A 17,483-nucleotide genomic window follows, 5' to 3' on the forward strand; every position below is an offset into this window, starting at 1 on the left:
GGCACGCATTGGTATGGGGCTGGGTACGCATTGTTATGAGGCTGGGTACGCATTGGTATGAGGCTGGGTACGCATTGGTATGAGGCTGGGTACGCATTGCTATGAGGCTGGGTATGCATTGGTATGGGGCTGGGCACGCATTGGTATGGGGCTGGGTACGCATTGGTCTGGGGCTGGGTACGCATTGGTCTGGGGCTGGGTATGCATTGTTATGAGGCTGGGTACGCATTGCTATGAGGCTGGGTACGCATTGGTATGGGGCTGGGTACGCATTGCTATGAGGCTGGGTATGCATTGGTATGGGGCTGGGCACGCATTGGTATGGGGCTGGGTACGCATTGTTATGAGGCTGGGTACGCATTGGTATGAGGCTGGGTACGCATTGGTATGAGGCTGGGTACGCATTGCTATGAGGCTGGGTACTCATTAGTATGAGGCTGGGTACGCATTGCTATGAGGCTGGGTACTCATTAGTATGAGGCTGGGTACGCATTGCTATGAGGCTGGGTACTCATTAGTATGAGGCTGGGTACGCATTGCTATGAGGCTGGGTACTCATTAGTATGAGGCTGGGTACGCATTGCTATGAGGCTGGGTACTCATTAGTATGAGGCTGGGTACGCATTGCTATGAGGCTGGGTACTCATTAGTATGAGGCTGGGGATATACAGGACTGTAACGGCAATATACTGTATATACATTTAGGAAAACACTAGACATACATTTTAATGACATGATAGAGATGTAAGAAAGGGAAAACACTACTGATGCTTAGAGGGCAACATATCAGGAATACCTAATGAATCAGGGAAGATGACATCTTAGTAACAGTGATGAGCAAGGGGGAAGGGTGGCTTGGTGAGGGCTGAAGGGGTGAGGGGTGAGGGAGATTTGGGGAGACACCAGGGTTGAGGTTGTCCACTCTAGCAGCCCTCTGAGCCTGATACAGGGGTTGTGCTCTCCGTTTGCTGCCGGTGACACACGCGGTAAGCAAACACACTAATTACCAGAGAGAGAGAGAGAGAAAGCAAAAGAGAGAGAGCGAGAGATGGAGAGAGCGAGAGAAAGAGAGAGGGGACTTTCTATCCGTATCTCATCTCGGTGACAGCAGCCTGACGTGGCAGAGCTGGGGACCTTCACTGACGATGACAGGAAATAATCATCATCCTCCTCATCATCATCCTCCTCCTCATCATCATGGCTAGCATCACCAGGGGGATGAGAGGTCATTAGGTGAGCTGAGTGCTGTCACTGCAGAGCAGCAATCAACAGTGAGACAGCCACATGAGAGAGGGTAGAGATGGCGCTCACTGACACACACACACACACACACACACACACACACACACACACACACACACACACACACACACACACACACACACACACACACACACACACACACACACACACACACACACACACATACACACACACACACACACACACACATACACACGGCAACGCAACCTCCACCGCAGGCAACAGAGACATGGAGTGTCTTGCCCTTTTAATTGATGGAGTGCAGTGGTGCCGTCTGTAGATTATGGAGTGTGTTGCCGTTTTAATTACGGTGTGTTTTGCCGTATACAGATGTAAGATCTAAATTGGAGCCAATTTGCTACAGCAGGAACATCAAATCAAATCAAATTGGTCACATACACATGGTTAGCAGATGTTATTGCGAGTGTAGTGAAATGCTTGTGCTTCTAGTTCCAACAGTGCAGTAATATCTAACAAGTAATCTAACAATTTCCCAACAACTATCTAATTCACACAAATCTAAAGGGAATATGTACATAGAAATATATGGATTAGCGATGGCCGAGCGGTATAGACAAGGCGCAATAGATGGTATAAAATACAGTATATACATATGATATGAGTAATGTAAGATATGGAAAAATTATTAAAGTGGCATTGTTGAAAGCGGCATTGTTTAAAGTGACTAGTGATCTATTTATTAAAGTGGCCAGTGATTGGGTCTCAATGTAGACAGCAGCCCCTCTGAGTTAGTGATTGCTGTTTAGCAGTCTGATGGCTTTGAGATAGAAGCTGTTTTTCAGTCTCTCGGTCCCAGCTTTGATGCACCTGTACTGACCTCACCTTCTGGATGATAGCGGGGTGAACAGGCAGTGGCTCGGGTGGTTGATGTCGTTGATGATTTGGCCTTCCTGTGAAATTGGGTGCTGGAGGTGTCGATTGTGCATCTGAAAAAGTTTGTCAGGGTTTTGGGTGCCAAGCCAAATTTCTTCAGCCTCCTGAGGTTGAAGAGGCGCTGTTGTGCCATCTTCACCACACGGTCTGTGTGGATGGACCGTTTCAGTTTGTCTGTAATATGTACGCTGAGGAGCTTAAAGCTTTCCACCTTCTCCACTGCTGTCCCTTCGATGTAGATAGGGGGGTGCTCCTTCTGCTGTTTCCTGAAGTCCACGATCATCTCCTTTGTTTTGTTGATGTTGAGTGAGAGGTTGTTTCCTGACACCACACTCCGAGTGCCCTCACCACCTCCCTGTAGGCTGTCACGTCATTGTGGGTAATCAAGCCCACTACCGTTGTGTTGTCTGCAAACTTGATGATTGAGTTGGAGACGTGCATGGTCACGTAGTCGTGGGTGAACAGGGAGTACAGAAGGGGGCTGAGCACGCACCCTTGTGGGGCCCCAGTTTTGAGGGTCAGTGAAGTGGAGATGCTGTTTCCTACCTTCACCACCTGGGGGCAGCCCGTCAAAGTCCAGGACCCAATTGCACAGGGCGGAGTTGAGACCCAGGGCCTCCAGCTTGATGATGAGCTTGGAGGGTACTATGGTGTTGAATGCTGAGCTATAGTCAATGAACAGCATTCTTACATAGGTATTCCTCTTGTCCAGATGGGATAGGGTGGTGTGCAGTGTGATGGCGATTGCATCGTCTGTGGACCTGTTGGGGCGGTATGCAAACTGAAGTGGGTCTAGGGTGACAGGTAAGGTGGAGGTGGAGGTGATATGATCCTTGACAAGTCTCTCAAAGAACTTCATGATGACAAAAGTGAGTGCTATTGGGCGGTAGTCATTTAGTTCATAATCCTGCAGCAACAGGAAATGTGAACTATTATATGGATTATAATTCATGGACATTTTTGTAGGAGTTGATAAATTTTTGTAGGAGTTGATACATTTTTGTAGGAGCTGATACATTTTTGTAGGAGCTGATACATTTTTGTAGGAGCTGATACATTTTTGTAGGAGCTGATACATTTTTGTAGGAGTTGATAAATTTTTGTAGGAGTTGATACATTTTTGTTAGGAGTTGATCAATTTTTGTTAGGAGTTGATACATTTTTGTAGGAGTTGCTAAATTTTTTTGTAAGGGAAAAATCAAGTCTGAAATGTCAAACTTCAGAAGCCTTTATAAACCTCAAATACACAACAAGTTTTCCATTTCCTGCATTGCAGTCATAAGAGTGTCTGCTAAATGACAAAGAAGAGTGCAGGAAAGTTCTCCTGCAACAGAGTGATCAAATGAAGACCCTACTGGAGAAGAGACAGGAGAAATGGCACCCACACAACCTCTCTGACCCAGACTAGGAGGGGTTGGGAAAAAGTAGAAGATTTCATGGACTGTAAGGAAAATGGATCAATAAAGTACTCTTCCTTTTCTTTTGATACCAGAAACAAATGAATATATGGCAGAACATGGAGGGCTAGGGGTACGTGGATAGCTCCCCTAAAATAACCATAGCTTTTATACTGTTGAATGAGTTCAAATGGGTTTGTTGTCATGGCTTATCCATGATATATTATCATGACATAGAAATACCAAATAGAACAGGGTCCAACAGGGTCATTTCCTCAGCCCTGGTTGCTCTCAGAACAGGTGAGGTAGTGGGGTGAGTTAGTGGGGTGAGTTAGTGGGGTGAGTTAGTGGGGTGAGTTTGTGGTCTGTGTTTGTGGGTTGAGTTAGTGGGGTGAGTTAGTGGGGTGAGTTTGTGGTCTGAGTTTGTGGGTTGAGTTAGTGGGGTGAGTTTGTGGTCTGAGTTTGTGGGTTGAGTTAGTGGGGTGAGTTTGTGTGGTGAGTTTGTGGTGTGAGTTAGTGGGGTGAGTTTGTGGGGTGAGTTTGTGGTCTGAGTTTGTGGGTTGAGTTAGTGGGGTGAGTTAGTGGGGTAAGTTAGTGGGGTGAGTTTGTGGTCTGAGTTTGTGGGTTGAGTTAGTGGGGTGAGTTTGTGTGGTGAGTTTGTGGTGTGAGTTTGTGGGTTGAGTTTGTGATGTGAGTTAGTGGGGTGAGTTTGTGGTCTGAGTTTGTGGTGTGAGTTTGTGGTGTGAGTTAGTGTGGTGAGTTTGTGGTGTGAGTTTGTGGTCTGAGTTTGTGGGTTGAGTTAGTGGGGTGAGTTTGTGTGGTGAGTTTGTGGTGTGAGTTAGTGGGGTGAGTTTGTGGTCTGAGTTTGTGGTCTGTGTTTGTGGTCTGAGTTTGTGGTCTGAGCTTGTGGGGTGAGTTAGTGGGGTGAGTGCTGTAGAATGTGTAGGTGTAAAGGTCACTAGCCATGTATCAGAGATACTGTAGACAGAGCCACAGTGGATCTGCTGTAATCCTGCTTCATCTCCTCTTTTATCTACCTGCTGCATTCAGATAAATCACCCTGCCTGCCTGCTCCCTGGGTTAACGCATGCTAATCTGGGGAAATAACACTGATCGAGGTTTGTGTGTGTGTGTGTGTGTGTCACACACATGCACAAATACACAAACACACACACACAGAGAGACGTGCGAAAGCATGCACACACACACACACACATCACACAGAGGAGAGAAGAGGTAGTAAGAATAAAGAGAGAGAGAATAGAAAAATGGGTATAATTTAATCAGAAATGCACTTGAAAATCACCATATCCATCATTATCTTCTCCTCAGTCAATGGGAGAGGAGCGCAGGCCGATAGAGATTCATTAGACAGCCAGGTAGGTGTGTGTGTGTGTGTCTGTGCGTGCGAGTGTCTATTTCACTGTGTGTATGAAAGCATCACTGTGTGTGTGTGTTTCAGTATGTGTGTGTGTTTCAGTATGTGAGTGTGTGTGCGCGCAGGCTCTCTCTGACGCCACCTCATTGGTAAGCAGGAGAGGTAGGCAAAAAGCAGGACATTCATCACGCGCCAGACGAATGACAGAGGATTACTAGTTAGACAGTGTAATAAGCACCATCTAATTTCCTCTTTAGAATCAATTTATGTTTCCCAGCTTGGGATCATCATCATCATGGGGAAAAGCTTCCCTGCTGAGAAATGAAGGAGTCAAAAAAGCCCTTTTCCATAAGAGGTAGAAGTAGAGGCAGACTGGAGTGAGGTAATGACTTGGTGGTTTCTGATTAAACTGTGAGTGGTATCTTCACTTCCTGTCTGGGTGAAATAGGACTGTTGAGTTTTCCTCAGAGAGTATCAGAGAACACAATCTGACCAGAGTAGGCCTCAAATGGCCAGACCAAGCGCTCAAGGGTGAGCCATGTGTTTATATGATAGCTTCATACTGTATGTTCAGTTGAGTTATACACTGTCTGTACATTCACATTGAGTACTTGCCATGATTGTACCTGTGTTTTGGGGAAACAGGATTTCGTTGCAACACAACTAAAGTGAGAGACAGAATGACTAGAATATTACAAGCTAGACGTCCAAGTAGCCAGCTATGTGGTAACATTCACCACAAATGCAGTCTGTCGGAACAGTGGTCTGTGGTTGCGCTTACTTACAAACGTCCCAAAAAATCAGAATTCATCAAATGTGCGTGTGCGTGTTCGCGTGTGCGTGCGTGTGCGCTCCCTAATCCAGTCAAAGCACCGCGTCTCCTCCGTGCCGCGTGTTAGTGTGTGTTACTCAGCGGTGGGGTGCTAGCTCTCCAGCAGGCTAACTGATCGGGCCAGCCTGTGGGCTCACAATAACAACAACAACAACCAGAAACACACACTGCAACAAACACACACTCCCCCAGTCACCTCTAAAGTTAGAGAGAACAGACCGAGCGAGAGGGAGATAGAGAGAGAGAATATTGTTTATTTCACTTTTGTTTATCCATTTCACTTGCTTTGGCAATGTAAACATGTTTCCAATGCCAATAAAGGCAATTTAATTGAATTGAGAGAGAGACAGAAAGGACAGAGAGAGAGAGAGAGAGAGAGAGAGAGAGAGAGAGAGAGAGAGAGAGAGAGAGAGAGAGAGAGAGAGAGAGAGAGAGAGACAGAGAGACAGAGACAGAGAGACAGAGAGACAGAGAGACAGAGAGACAGAGAGACAGAGAGACAGAGAGACAGAGAGACAGAGAGAGAGGAATAAACCAGTCCCCTGAACCATAAAATACACCCACATCAAAACATATTCCCAAAATGCCTTTTAACCTACACCAGGTGTTTGATACCAAACATTTTGGCCCACGACCGCATTTTGATATCTGACAGTTCGCGCGACACCAACCACGTGAAAATAATCATGTAATTAACAGCCAATGCTTACTTTTTTTTTTACATGGGGCTATGGCAGTCAATCGAAAAACATTCCAGCAGTATTTCTGATTGTCTTCTCAACTCACCATCAGATACTTTTAACGTGGGGCTATGACAGTCAATTGTTAATTAGTCTGACATAATGTATCTTATCTCACCACCACTAATGAGATGGGTGTGCTTGATCCATGTCGTGTGCGGAGATTCTCCAACCTGGATCGATATTTGGTTTTAATGCAGACGAGAGCACCGAATCCAGCTTCACACGGATATGAGTTGGTGAAGGGTACCATGAGTTTTATGGTGCTTTCAAGACAACTGGGAACTCAGAAAAATCCAAGGTCAAATCATGACGTCAGTGATCTTCAGGTCGAAAGTCGGAGCTCTAGAAAGGAATTCCGAGTTGGATGACCGTTCAAAACCATATTTCCCAGTCAGAGCTTGTTTTTTCCCCCCCAGTTGTCTTGAAAGCACTGAAGTCGGAAGTCAGAGATTTCCGAGTGCCCAGTTCCTAGTTGTTTTGAAAGCGGCATTAAGGCTCAGAGGGAGATGGCAGGGTATTTATTCCATTTGAGTCAGGAACCAAAACTCCTCCGTAGTGACCCGGGAATGCGTTGTCTGCAGCATTTGGTCACATGACAGCTCGATCAGCTGTTCGATTTCACTTACTGGCATGTCAACTGAGCCAGGATCACAGTCAAGCGGATTGGGAAGTAGGCCCCAAAGTCCTCTTCCAAGCGCTGGAGGGGAGCAGTCATCACTCGTGTGGGACACTTACTGATGCTGTTTTCTGTTAGAAACATGCACAGCCAAGGGAAAGGGGGCATCGTTCGCTTTTGAAAGACTCTCTCTCCAATAAATCAAATCAAATTGTATTAGTCACATGCGCTGAATACAACAGGTGCAGACCTTAGAGTGAAATGCTTACTTACGAGCCCCTATCCGACAGTGCAGTTAAAAAAAATATGGACAAGCAAAAGAGATAAAAGTAACAGGTAATTAAAGTGGAGCAGTAGAAAATAACAATATACAGATGAAGTCGGAAGTTTACATACACTTAGGTTGGAGTCATTAAAGCTTGTTTTTCAATCAATCCAAACATTTCTTGTTAACAAACTATAGTTTTGGCAAGTCGGTTAGGACATCTACTTTGTGCATGACACAAGTAATTTTTCCAACAATTGTTTACAGACAGATTATTTCACTTATAATTCACTGTATCTCAATTATGATTTCTTTTGATTTCCCCATGATGTCAAGCAAAGAGGCACTGAGTTTGAAGGTAGGCCTTGACATACATCCAGAGGTACACCTCCAATTGACTCAAATTATATAAATTAGCCTATCAGAAGTTTCTTAAGCCATGACATAAAAATATCTATATCCACATTAAACGAGTCCTACATCGACATAACCTGAGAGGCCGCTCAGCAAGGAAGAAGCCACTGCTCCAAAACCGCCATTAAAAAAGCCAGACTATGGTTTGCAACTGCACATGGGGCCAAAGATCGTACTTTTTGGAGAAATGTCCTCTGGTCTGATGAAACAAAAATAGAACTGTTTGGCCATAATGACCATCATTATGTTTGGAGGAGCCGAAGAACATCATCCCAACCGTGAAGCACAGGGGTGGCAGCATCATGTTGTGAGGGTGCTTTGCTGCAGGAGGGACTGGTGCACTTCATAAAATAAATGGCATCATGAGGCAGGACAATTATGTGGATATATTGAAGCAACATCTCAAGATATCAGTCAGGAAGTTAAAGCTTGGTCGCAAATGGGTCTTCCAAATGGACAATGACCCCAAGCATACTTCCAAAGTTGTGGCAAAATGGCTTAAGGACAACAAAGTCAAGGTATTGGAGTGGCCATCACAAAGCCCTGACCTCAATCCCATAGAAAATTTGTGGGCAGAACTAAAAAAGCATGTGTGAGCAAGGAGGCCTACAAAACTGACTACAAACCTGAGTTACAGCAGCTCTGTCAGGAGGAATGGGCCAAAATTCACCCAACTTATTGTGGGAAGCTTGTGGAAGGCTACCAGAAACGTTTGACCCAAGTTAAACAATTTATAGGCAATGCTACCAAATACTAATTGAGTGTATGTAAACTTCTGACCCACTGGCAATGTGATGAAAGACATAAAAGCTGAAATAAATCATTCTCTCTACTATTATTCTGACATTTCACATTCTTAAAATAAAGTGGTGATACTAACTGACCTAAAACAGGGATATTTTACTAGGATTAAATGTCAGGAATTGTGAAAAACGGAGTTTAAATGTATTTGGCTAAGGTGTATGTAAACTTCCGACTTCAACTGTATACAGGGGGGTGCCGGTACAGAGTCAATGTGCTGGGGAACCAGTTAGTTGAGGTAGTATGTACATGTAGGTAGAGTTAATTAATTAAAGTGACTATGCATAGATGACAATAGAGAGTGGCAGTGGTGTGGAGAGTGGCAGTGGTGTGGGTAGCCATTTGACTAGATGTTCAGGAGTCTTATGGCTTGGGGGTAGAAGCTGTTTAGAAGCCTCTTGGACCTAGACTTGGCACTCCAGTACCGCTTGCCGTGTGGGAGCAGAGAGAACAGTCTATGACCTGACTTGGGTGGCTGGAGTTTTTGACCATTTTTAGGGCCATCCTCTGACACTGCCTGGTATAGAGGTCCTGGATGGCAGGAAGCTTGGCCCCAGTGATGTACTGGGTCGTTCGCACTACCCTCTGTAGTGCCTTGCGGTCGGAGGTCGAGCAGTTGGCATACCAGGCAGTGATGCAACCAGTCAGGATGCTCTCGATGGTGCAGCTGTAGAACCTTTTGAGGATCTGAGGACCCATGCCAAATATTTTAATTCTCCTGAAATAGGTTTTGTCGTGCCCGCTTCACGACTGTCATGGTGTGCTTGGACCATGTTAGTTTGTTGGTGATGTGGACACCAAGGAACTTGAAGCTCTCAACCTGCTCTACTGCATCCCCGTCGATGAGAATGGGGGCGTGCTCGGTCCTCTTTTTCCTGTAGTCCACAATCATCTCCTTTGTCTTGATCACATTGAGGGAGAGGTTGTTGTCCTGGCACCACACGGCTAGGTCTCTGACCTCCTCCCTGTAGGCTGTCTTGCTGTTGTCGGTGATCAGGCCTACCACTGTTGTGTCATCGGCAAATTTAATGATGGTGTTGGAGACGTGCCTGGCCGTGCAGTCATGAGTGAACAGGGAGTACAGGAGGGGGCTGAGCACGCACCCATAAGGGGCCCCTGTGTTGAGGATCAGCGTGGCGGATGTGTTGTTACCTACCCTTACCACCTGGGGGTGGCCCGTCAGGAAGTCCAGGATCCAGTTGCAGAGGGAGGTGTTTAGTCCCAGGGTCCTTAGCTTATTGATGAGCTTTGAGGGCACTATGGTGTTGAACGCTGAGCTGTAGTCAATGAATATCATGCTTACATACGTAGGAAAGGTCAGTGTGGAGTGCAATAGAGACGGCATCATCTGTGGATCTGTTGGGGCGGTATGCAAATTGGAGTGGGTCTAGGGTTTCTGGGATGATGTGGTTCATGTGAGCTATGACCAGCCTTTGAAAGCACTTCATGGCTACAGACGTGAGTGCTACAGGTCAGTAGTCATTTAGGCAGGTTACCTTAGTGTTCTTGGGCACAGGAACTATGGTGGTCTGCTTAAAACATGTTGGTAATACAGACTCCGACAGGGAGAGGTTGAAAATGTCAGTGAAAACACTTGCTAGTTGGTCAGCGCATGCTCGCAGTACACATCCTGGTAATCCGTCTGGCCCTGCGGCCTTGTGAATGTTGACCTGTCTTAAGGTCTTACTCACATCGGCTGCGGAGAGCGTGATCACACAGTCGTCCGGTACAGCTGGTGCTCTCATGCATGTTTCAGTTTTATTTGCCTCGAAGCGAGCATATAAGTAGTTTAGCTCATCCGGTAGGCTTGTGTCACTGGGCAGCTCTCGGCTGTGCTTCCCTTTGTAGTCTGTAATGGTTTGCAGGCTCTGACACATCCGACGAGCGTCAGAGCCGGTGTAGTACGACTCAATCTTAGTCCTGTATTGACGCTTGGCCTGTTTGAGGGTTCGTCGGAGGGCATAGCGGGATTTCTTATAAGCTTCTGGGTTAGAGTCCCGCTCTTTGAAAGTGGCAGCTCTAGCCTTTAGCTCAGTGCGGATGCTGCCTGTAATCTATGGTTTCTGGTTCGGGTCTTACCAGACGCCGCTGTTCTACCCTGCCGGTACATTGTACATCGTATAACCAGCCAACCAGTATGTTGATATCCTCTGCCTCGGGTCCGTCAGAATCGTGAAATAATTATTTCCTCTGAATCCACTGATTCGGTCACTCATCTGTAGAATGTTTTTGTATTTCCCCTGCATGCAGTTCGTCTAGTTTCCCAAATATGTCTGTTACATAGGCAAACAGACATTATCTTTTCATTACACAGAAAGTCAACCAAGTCTCTTTTTTTTTTCATCCATTGTGAACGACAACAGTTCCTCTCTCGATGCGAAAAATCTTTCCAACACTCCCCCTCGATAACCACCGAGCCTCGGTGTGAAATAGAACGTTGGCATGCTTTGATCCCATATCGCCACATAGTTTTGTGAACAGGTGTGTGCAGTGGATGTGGTTTGATGTAGTTTACAATCGAAGTTACCTGCTGCAGTATATCTCTGAGTTCTGTGCTCAGCTCTTTTGCCACCAGTTGCTCTCACACATTCATAACTAGAGTGCAGAGGCCTGCCCGCCACCCCGCTTTAGATAGAACCCCATCTGTGTAAAAGCCCACCATTCGATCCCGGGGAATCTGTTCTTCGCCAATATAGCCACGGAGCACACTGAACATCCCCATCATGGTCGGGAATCGTGAGGAATCGTGAGGCAGAACAATATGTTCTTGTGAATAGCATGTGTAGCAAACAAAGGTCAATCCATGGGCATAAGGTCCATTTGGAGCGCATAAGCTGGGGAGTTTTTGAGTCGTTCTGTCAGAGATTCCCCTTGATTGCTAGCAATAGCATAAATTCTTTGTTTAACAGTGTCATCTGATAAAGGTATTGATGTGAGTTTTTGCGCCTCTGCCTTGTTTTCACCATATCAATTGTGGCCGGTAACATCAAAGTCTCTGCAATAGTGTGTGGTTTCATAGCGTAGCAGGTCTAGCCATTCACCGTGGGAATGATTCAAGTGCAACGGTCAAGTGTGGCCTTTTCCCATGATCTCTCTAATCATGTCCCTTTAGATTTTTACGGTTAACCACATTACAACAATTTTGAGATACAAAGACGATGTTGTAATATATCTTTTTTTTTTTTTTTTTTTTTACATGACTCTATCCTGATCTATCTTTTGATAGAACATGCCAAAAATATTTCAAGAGCAGCCTTTTTCAATCTTTGTAACATTGCAAAAATCTGATACTTTTTATGAAAAAAAATTGCAGAAAAGCTAAACCATGCTTTTGTCACTTTAACATTAGACTACTGCAATGCCCTACTCTCCAGCTACCCAGATAAAGTTCAGCTAGTGCTAAATACGACTGCTAGAATCTTGACTAGAAGACTATTTTTAAAAGTTTTACTGCTAACCTACAAAGCATTACATGGACTTGCTCCTACCTACCTCTCCGATTTGGTCCTGCCGTACATACCTACACCTACGCTACGGTCACAAGATGCAGAATTTTTGGAAGCAGGGCTTTCTCCTATAGAGCTCAATTTTTATGGAATGGTATGCCGATCCATGTGAGAGACGCAGACTCTGTCTCGATCTTTAAGTCTTTACTGAAGACTGATCTCTTCAGTAGGTCCTATGATTGAGGAGTGTGAAGGTGAACGGCAAGGCACTGGAGTGACAAACCACCCTTGCTGTCTCTGCCTGGCCGGCTCGCCTCGCTCCGCTGGGATTTCTGACTCTGACCCTATTACGGGGGCTGAGTCACTGGCTTGCTCGCGCTCTCCCATGCCGTCCCTAGGAGGTGTGCATCACGTCGTGCCAGGCTTTTCGCTATACTCGACCTGGTTGAGTCACTGCCTTTCTGTCCTCGGGCTCATGCGGTGGCGGAGATCTTCGTGGGCTATACTCTGTTGATATCCCTTTGGTGGTGTGGGGGCTGTGCCTTGGCAAAGTGGGTGAGGTTATATCCTGCCTGGTTGGCCCTGTCCGGGGGTAACTTTGGGCGGGGCCACAGTGTCCCCTGACCCCCCTGTCTCGATCTCTAGCATCTATGCTGCAATAGTCTGCCAGGGGGTAGGGTCAGTCTGTCATATCTGGTGTAATTCTCCTGTCTTATCTGGTGTTCCATGTGATCTTAGGTATGCTCCCTCTAATTCTCCCATCTCTCTCTCCCTCCCTCCCGGAAGACCTGAGGCTTAGGACCATGCCTCAGGACTACCTGGCCTGACTACTCCTGGCAGTCCATCTGGTCATGCTGATGATCCAGTTTCTGCTGTTCTGCCTGCGGCTATGGAACCCTGACCTATTCATCTCTCTCTCTCTCTCTCTCTCTCTCTCTCTCTCTCTCTCTCTCTCTCTCTCTCTCTCTCTCTCTCTCTCTCTCTCTCTCTCTCTCTCTCTCTCTCTCTCTCTCTCTCTCTCTCTCTCTCTCTCTCTCTCTCTCTCTCTCTCTCTCTCTCTCTCTCTCTCTCTCTCTCTCTCTCTCTCTCTCTCTCTCTCTCTCTCTCTCTCTCTCTCTCTCTCTCTCTCTCTCACTCACTCACTCACTCACTCACTCACTCACTCACTCACTCACTCACTCACTCACTCACTCACTCACTCACTCACAACGTTTGAACATCTTGATGAACCATCTGGCCTTACTGGCCATGTACTCTTATAATCTTCACCCGGCACAGCCAGAAGAGGACTGGCCACCCCTCAGAGCCTGGTTCCTCTCTAGGCTTCTTTCTAGGTTCCAGCCTTTCTAGAGTTTTTCCTAGTCACCGTGCTAAAATAACCGCATTGCTTGCTCTCTGGGGTTTCAGGCTTGGTTTCTGTATAAGCACTTAGTGACTACTGCTGACTTAAAAAGGGGTTTCTAAATCAATTTGATTGATTATCCGTGAGAAGGCTTTTAAGCCTATTAATTGATGGAAATACCAGTTGTGTGTAAATACATTTGGCCGGTCATGCTTATTGGTCTATGGGTTCATTTGCATAATTTAGTGGAATTAAATTGGCGTGTGTATATTCGTTATGTATCGTATCTATCACAAACGCACAGCATACAGATCCAGAGCCTTTGAGTTGACAATTTGTCAGACAGCGCTTTTATAAGCCCAATCACTGCGCAACAATTCGAAATGCAATCGTGTGTTAAAAAAAGGTTGGACGGCCACGATTAAAAAAGAGCTACGATTTCTAGGCCTATTTCTCAACTGGTAGCCTAAATGAAGCGCGCTTCCCATTCGCCATTCAAATGTATAGGCAGCGCAAGGAAGACTTCTTCAGTACGTCACACACCAATTTGCATTGAGCTGGAGGCAGTATGCATTTTGAAAACATATACCGTAGCTACTTAATTGTTTGAAGCCTTAATGTTTTACTACACATTATGAGGCATGTTTTACGTTGCTTCAAAGTAGCCTAGGCAAAGTCCGACTATATCCATGGAGGCAATTATTTTATAAAGACTTCCATATGCCATTGAAACCAGTAGCCTCTCTCTCTCAGCTTCTATTGGTTATCAACTTTCCTTCATTGTCCAGAGCCAAAAGGCACAATCCTAGTCATATTAGCAATCCATAGTTCTTGCATCTATAGATTTCCCCTCTTTCTAAATTTCTCATTTTGACAATGGTGTTTTCCCGCTAAATGTATTATGAAACAAACATTTGGGCGTAGCCTACGGTATGGTGCACATTGCTGCGCTTATAATGTGAAGAAATAATCGTTTTGCAACATTTTAAGCTAAATGTTCTGATCTGTTGCATCAGAATCATTGCTTTTTAACTTTTTTTAAATTTACTGTAGCCTGTTTCTATTGGTTGTATGCATTTGGGATCTATTGTCCCACAACTGTCCCAGAGTCTGTTTGGTATAGGCAATTTTTTCTCGACAAGCTGACCAATATAATAGGTAAACTTTTCTACTATGGGGGATAGTAGATTGATATAGGCTTGGGATTTGCTGTTCGTTACTCATCTTGTTGGCTGAAGAAAAGTAAATGTGGAAAGTGAATCTAACATCTTCAAAGTGCACATCGGAATTCGGTAAGAAGGACATACATCCTAGACTTGCATGTTCTGTTAATATGAATTACCATAATCTACATGTGATTGTGATTTCTGTCACTCTGAGCAGCGTGGGTAGACGCCCTAATCAGGTTACTCACCCAATGCATTATGGGTCCGGTAAATTTCTCAAATGTCTGGTAAATTAAAAATGCTGCCGGCAAATGTCCGGCGCAACATTTTCATGACGGAAACCCTGCTTGACACATCTCAACACACACATCCCCGTAGCAAAGTGTCCAGTGTTGCTGAGACATGCGACATATCCTGCCCCTGCCGTCAGCGGCGGGAGACCCTGTGGCGTGCCGCCTTGTTTATCTCATTCTGGGCAAAGTGTTCTCTCATTTGCCTCGTTTCCAGGCAATTGGTGTGTGTGTATGTGTGTGTGTGTGTGTGTGTGTGTGTGTGTGTGTGTGCGCGCTGCGGGGCTGTGGCTGCTGGGAACAGAGCTAATAAAAAACCCTGATCCATGAAAGGCCTTGAGCAAAGACACACTCAATTACCTAATGCCTGGGGCCGGGGGGCCGACCACACTGCTGCTGCCACAGCCCACTCATTTACGTATGCATCCCCGCAGGTGTGTGTGTGTGTGGGGGGGTGGGGGGGGGATTTGACTGTGGCCAGGGCGTATGTGTGGGTTGTGATTGTGTGTGTGTGTGTGTGTGTGCATTTGCGCGTGAGAGAGTGCATGGATTTATTAAATTGCTGTCAGGTTTGACAAATGTGTATAGCTGAAGTTGGGAGGTTGTGTTAGAGTGCTCTCCATGGTAAAAGCGAGTGTTGTTTCTTAAACTGAGGCTGTGTGTGTCTTCAGATATTGAACGGACTCATATCTCAAATAACAATATAGTTAAAAAGATAGCGGGATGTCCAACAACAAAAAAGGTTGACTTGAATAATACACAATGCATAGAGGATGATGTGAGAAGAACAGGAATTCCCAGGTTGAAAACACACACACAAAGAAAACAACATTGGTACCTGTTTCCCCTGCAGGTCCTCCTGGTGTTCCTCTCTGAAGTATTTGGTCCCATAGGGGACAGGCTGGAAGGAAGAGGTGGTGTGGAGCATCCTCTCATAACTCCTGTTCTGATGGGCCTTAGAGAACGGCTGGAACCTGGAGAGAAGGAGAGGAGAGGACCTATGAAGTCTCATGTCAACAACGTCGACAATAATGCTTTCGAAAGAATCCAGTGCACCTTCAAAACAATATACAGTCCAATCTCTGTAAACCTAAGCCCCATCTCTAAGACAATTCCTAGACACAACATTCAGTATGGGCCTCCTATTCGATCCCTCTATCCTTTCATCCCGCTTCCCTCCATCCCTTCATCCCGCTTCCCTCCATCCCTCCCTCCATGATGGCAGGGTCCTCTCTTCATCTCCATCCCAGTCTGATATTACATGAATGCCTGCTGGTCCAGTCTAATGATGTAGGCCTTGTCTTATGTCTCTCTGTATCTCTGCTTTGGACCACACAGTGGAAATGACCCAGGAAACACACACACACACACGTCTGATTTCCATCCAAATTCCCCCCACACACTCAAAGAGCCTCTATAGCAGGGGTGGGCAATTCCAGTCCTCAGGGGTCTGATTGGTGTCACAGTTTTGCCCCAGCCCCAGCTAACACACCTGACTCCAATGATCACCTAATCATGATGTTCAGTTTAGAATGCAATTTGATTAATCAGCTGTGTTTGCTAGGTATGGAGACAAAGTGTGACACCAATCAGGCCCCCGAGGACTGGAGTTGCCCAGCCCTGCTCTATAGTGTGTGTTTTTGCAGCCAAATGGGACTTCTTGTCTGCAGAGCTTATCACTACATATAAGAGTTAGGAGGTGTGTGTGTGGTTGTTTTTTGTTGTTTGCTGGTGTTCAGAGTAAATCGCTATTGCCGAGGAGAAAAGCCAGCTGTTAATTTCTGTCAGGTTGATTTTGTAAATTACACCCCAGACACATTACTTAGGGGAATATTTATCCTGTGCACTAGGTGTGTGTGTGTGTGTGTGTGTGTGTGGGGGGGGGGGGTCAACTTGAGTACATCACTAAACAAACAAACAAACAAACAAACAAAAACGCTACCTAGGCACAACCCAGCTAGCACATAACGTTCTGAGAACCATATGTTTCTTAGAGCTTGGTGAGAGTGTGGTTGTCCTATGGTTATTTTGCAAACAACTTTCCCACGAAGTTCTGGGAATGGTGCAGGATACCCAGCTAGCACATAACGTTCTGAGAACCATATGTTTTTTAGGTGGTTTCAGTAATTCAGCATATCGTTTCATACAGGTTTCCTCATGGTTCTGTTTAAAGTAATGTTCTCAGAACATTAAGAACACTTTCCATTAAAACTACAAGAAAACATTAGTAACATTCAAATAACGTTATAAGTATGTTATTTAAAAACATACACATTCTGTTATCAGCGCCAACAAACTCTCTATAGCCTCTATCTTGTTAAAACTTCTTATGGCTGCAATCCCGTTACCGGGATGATATGACAACAGCCAGTGAAAGTGCAGGGCGCCAAATTCAAACAACAGAAATCTCATAATTAAAATTCCTCAGACATACATGTGTCTTATACCATTTTAAAGGTAATCTTGTTGTTAATCCCACCAAAGTGTCAGATTTCAAATATGCTTTTCAGCGAAAGCACTACAAACGATTATGTTAGGTCACCACCAAACCACAATAAGCACAGCCATTTTTCCAGCGAAAGATAGCTTTCACAAAAAGCAGAAATAGAGATAAAATGAATCACTAACCTTTGATG

At 45.4% G+C, this 17,483-nt stretch overlaps 1 protein-coding gene across 2 annotated transcripts in view; it reads right to left on the reverse strand.

Annotated features, from left to right (window-relative positions):
* spata17 (spermatogenesis associated 17) overlaps window positions 1-17,483 on the reverse strand; it is a 64,760-nt gene that overhangs the window by 14,094 nt on the left and 33,183 nt on the right. For both annotated transcript variants that reach the window (XM_071415590.1, XM_071415589.1), the window contains exon 9: window positions 15,686-15,821. In XM_071415590.1, coding sequence (XP_071271691.1) covers window positions 15,686-15,821 — 136 coding nt within the window. The remainder of the gene's footprint in view (window positions 1-15,685; window positions 15,822-17,483) is intronic.

This window comes from Salvelinus alpinus, chromosome 9 (assembly GCF_045679555.1).
Source record: "Salvelinus alpinus chromosome 9, SLU_Salpinus.1, whole genome shotgun sequence".
In the NCBI taxonomy this organism is placed as follows: domain Eukaryota; kingdom Metazoa; phylum Chordata; class Actinopteri; order Salmoniformes; family Salmonidae; genus Salvelinus; species Salvelinus alpinus.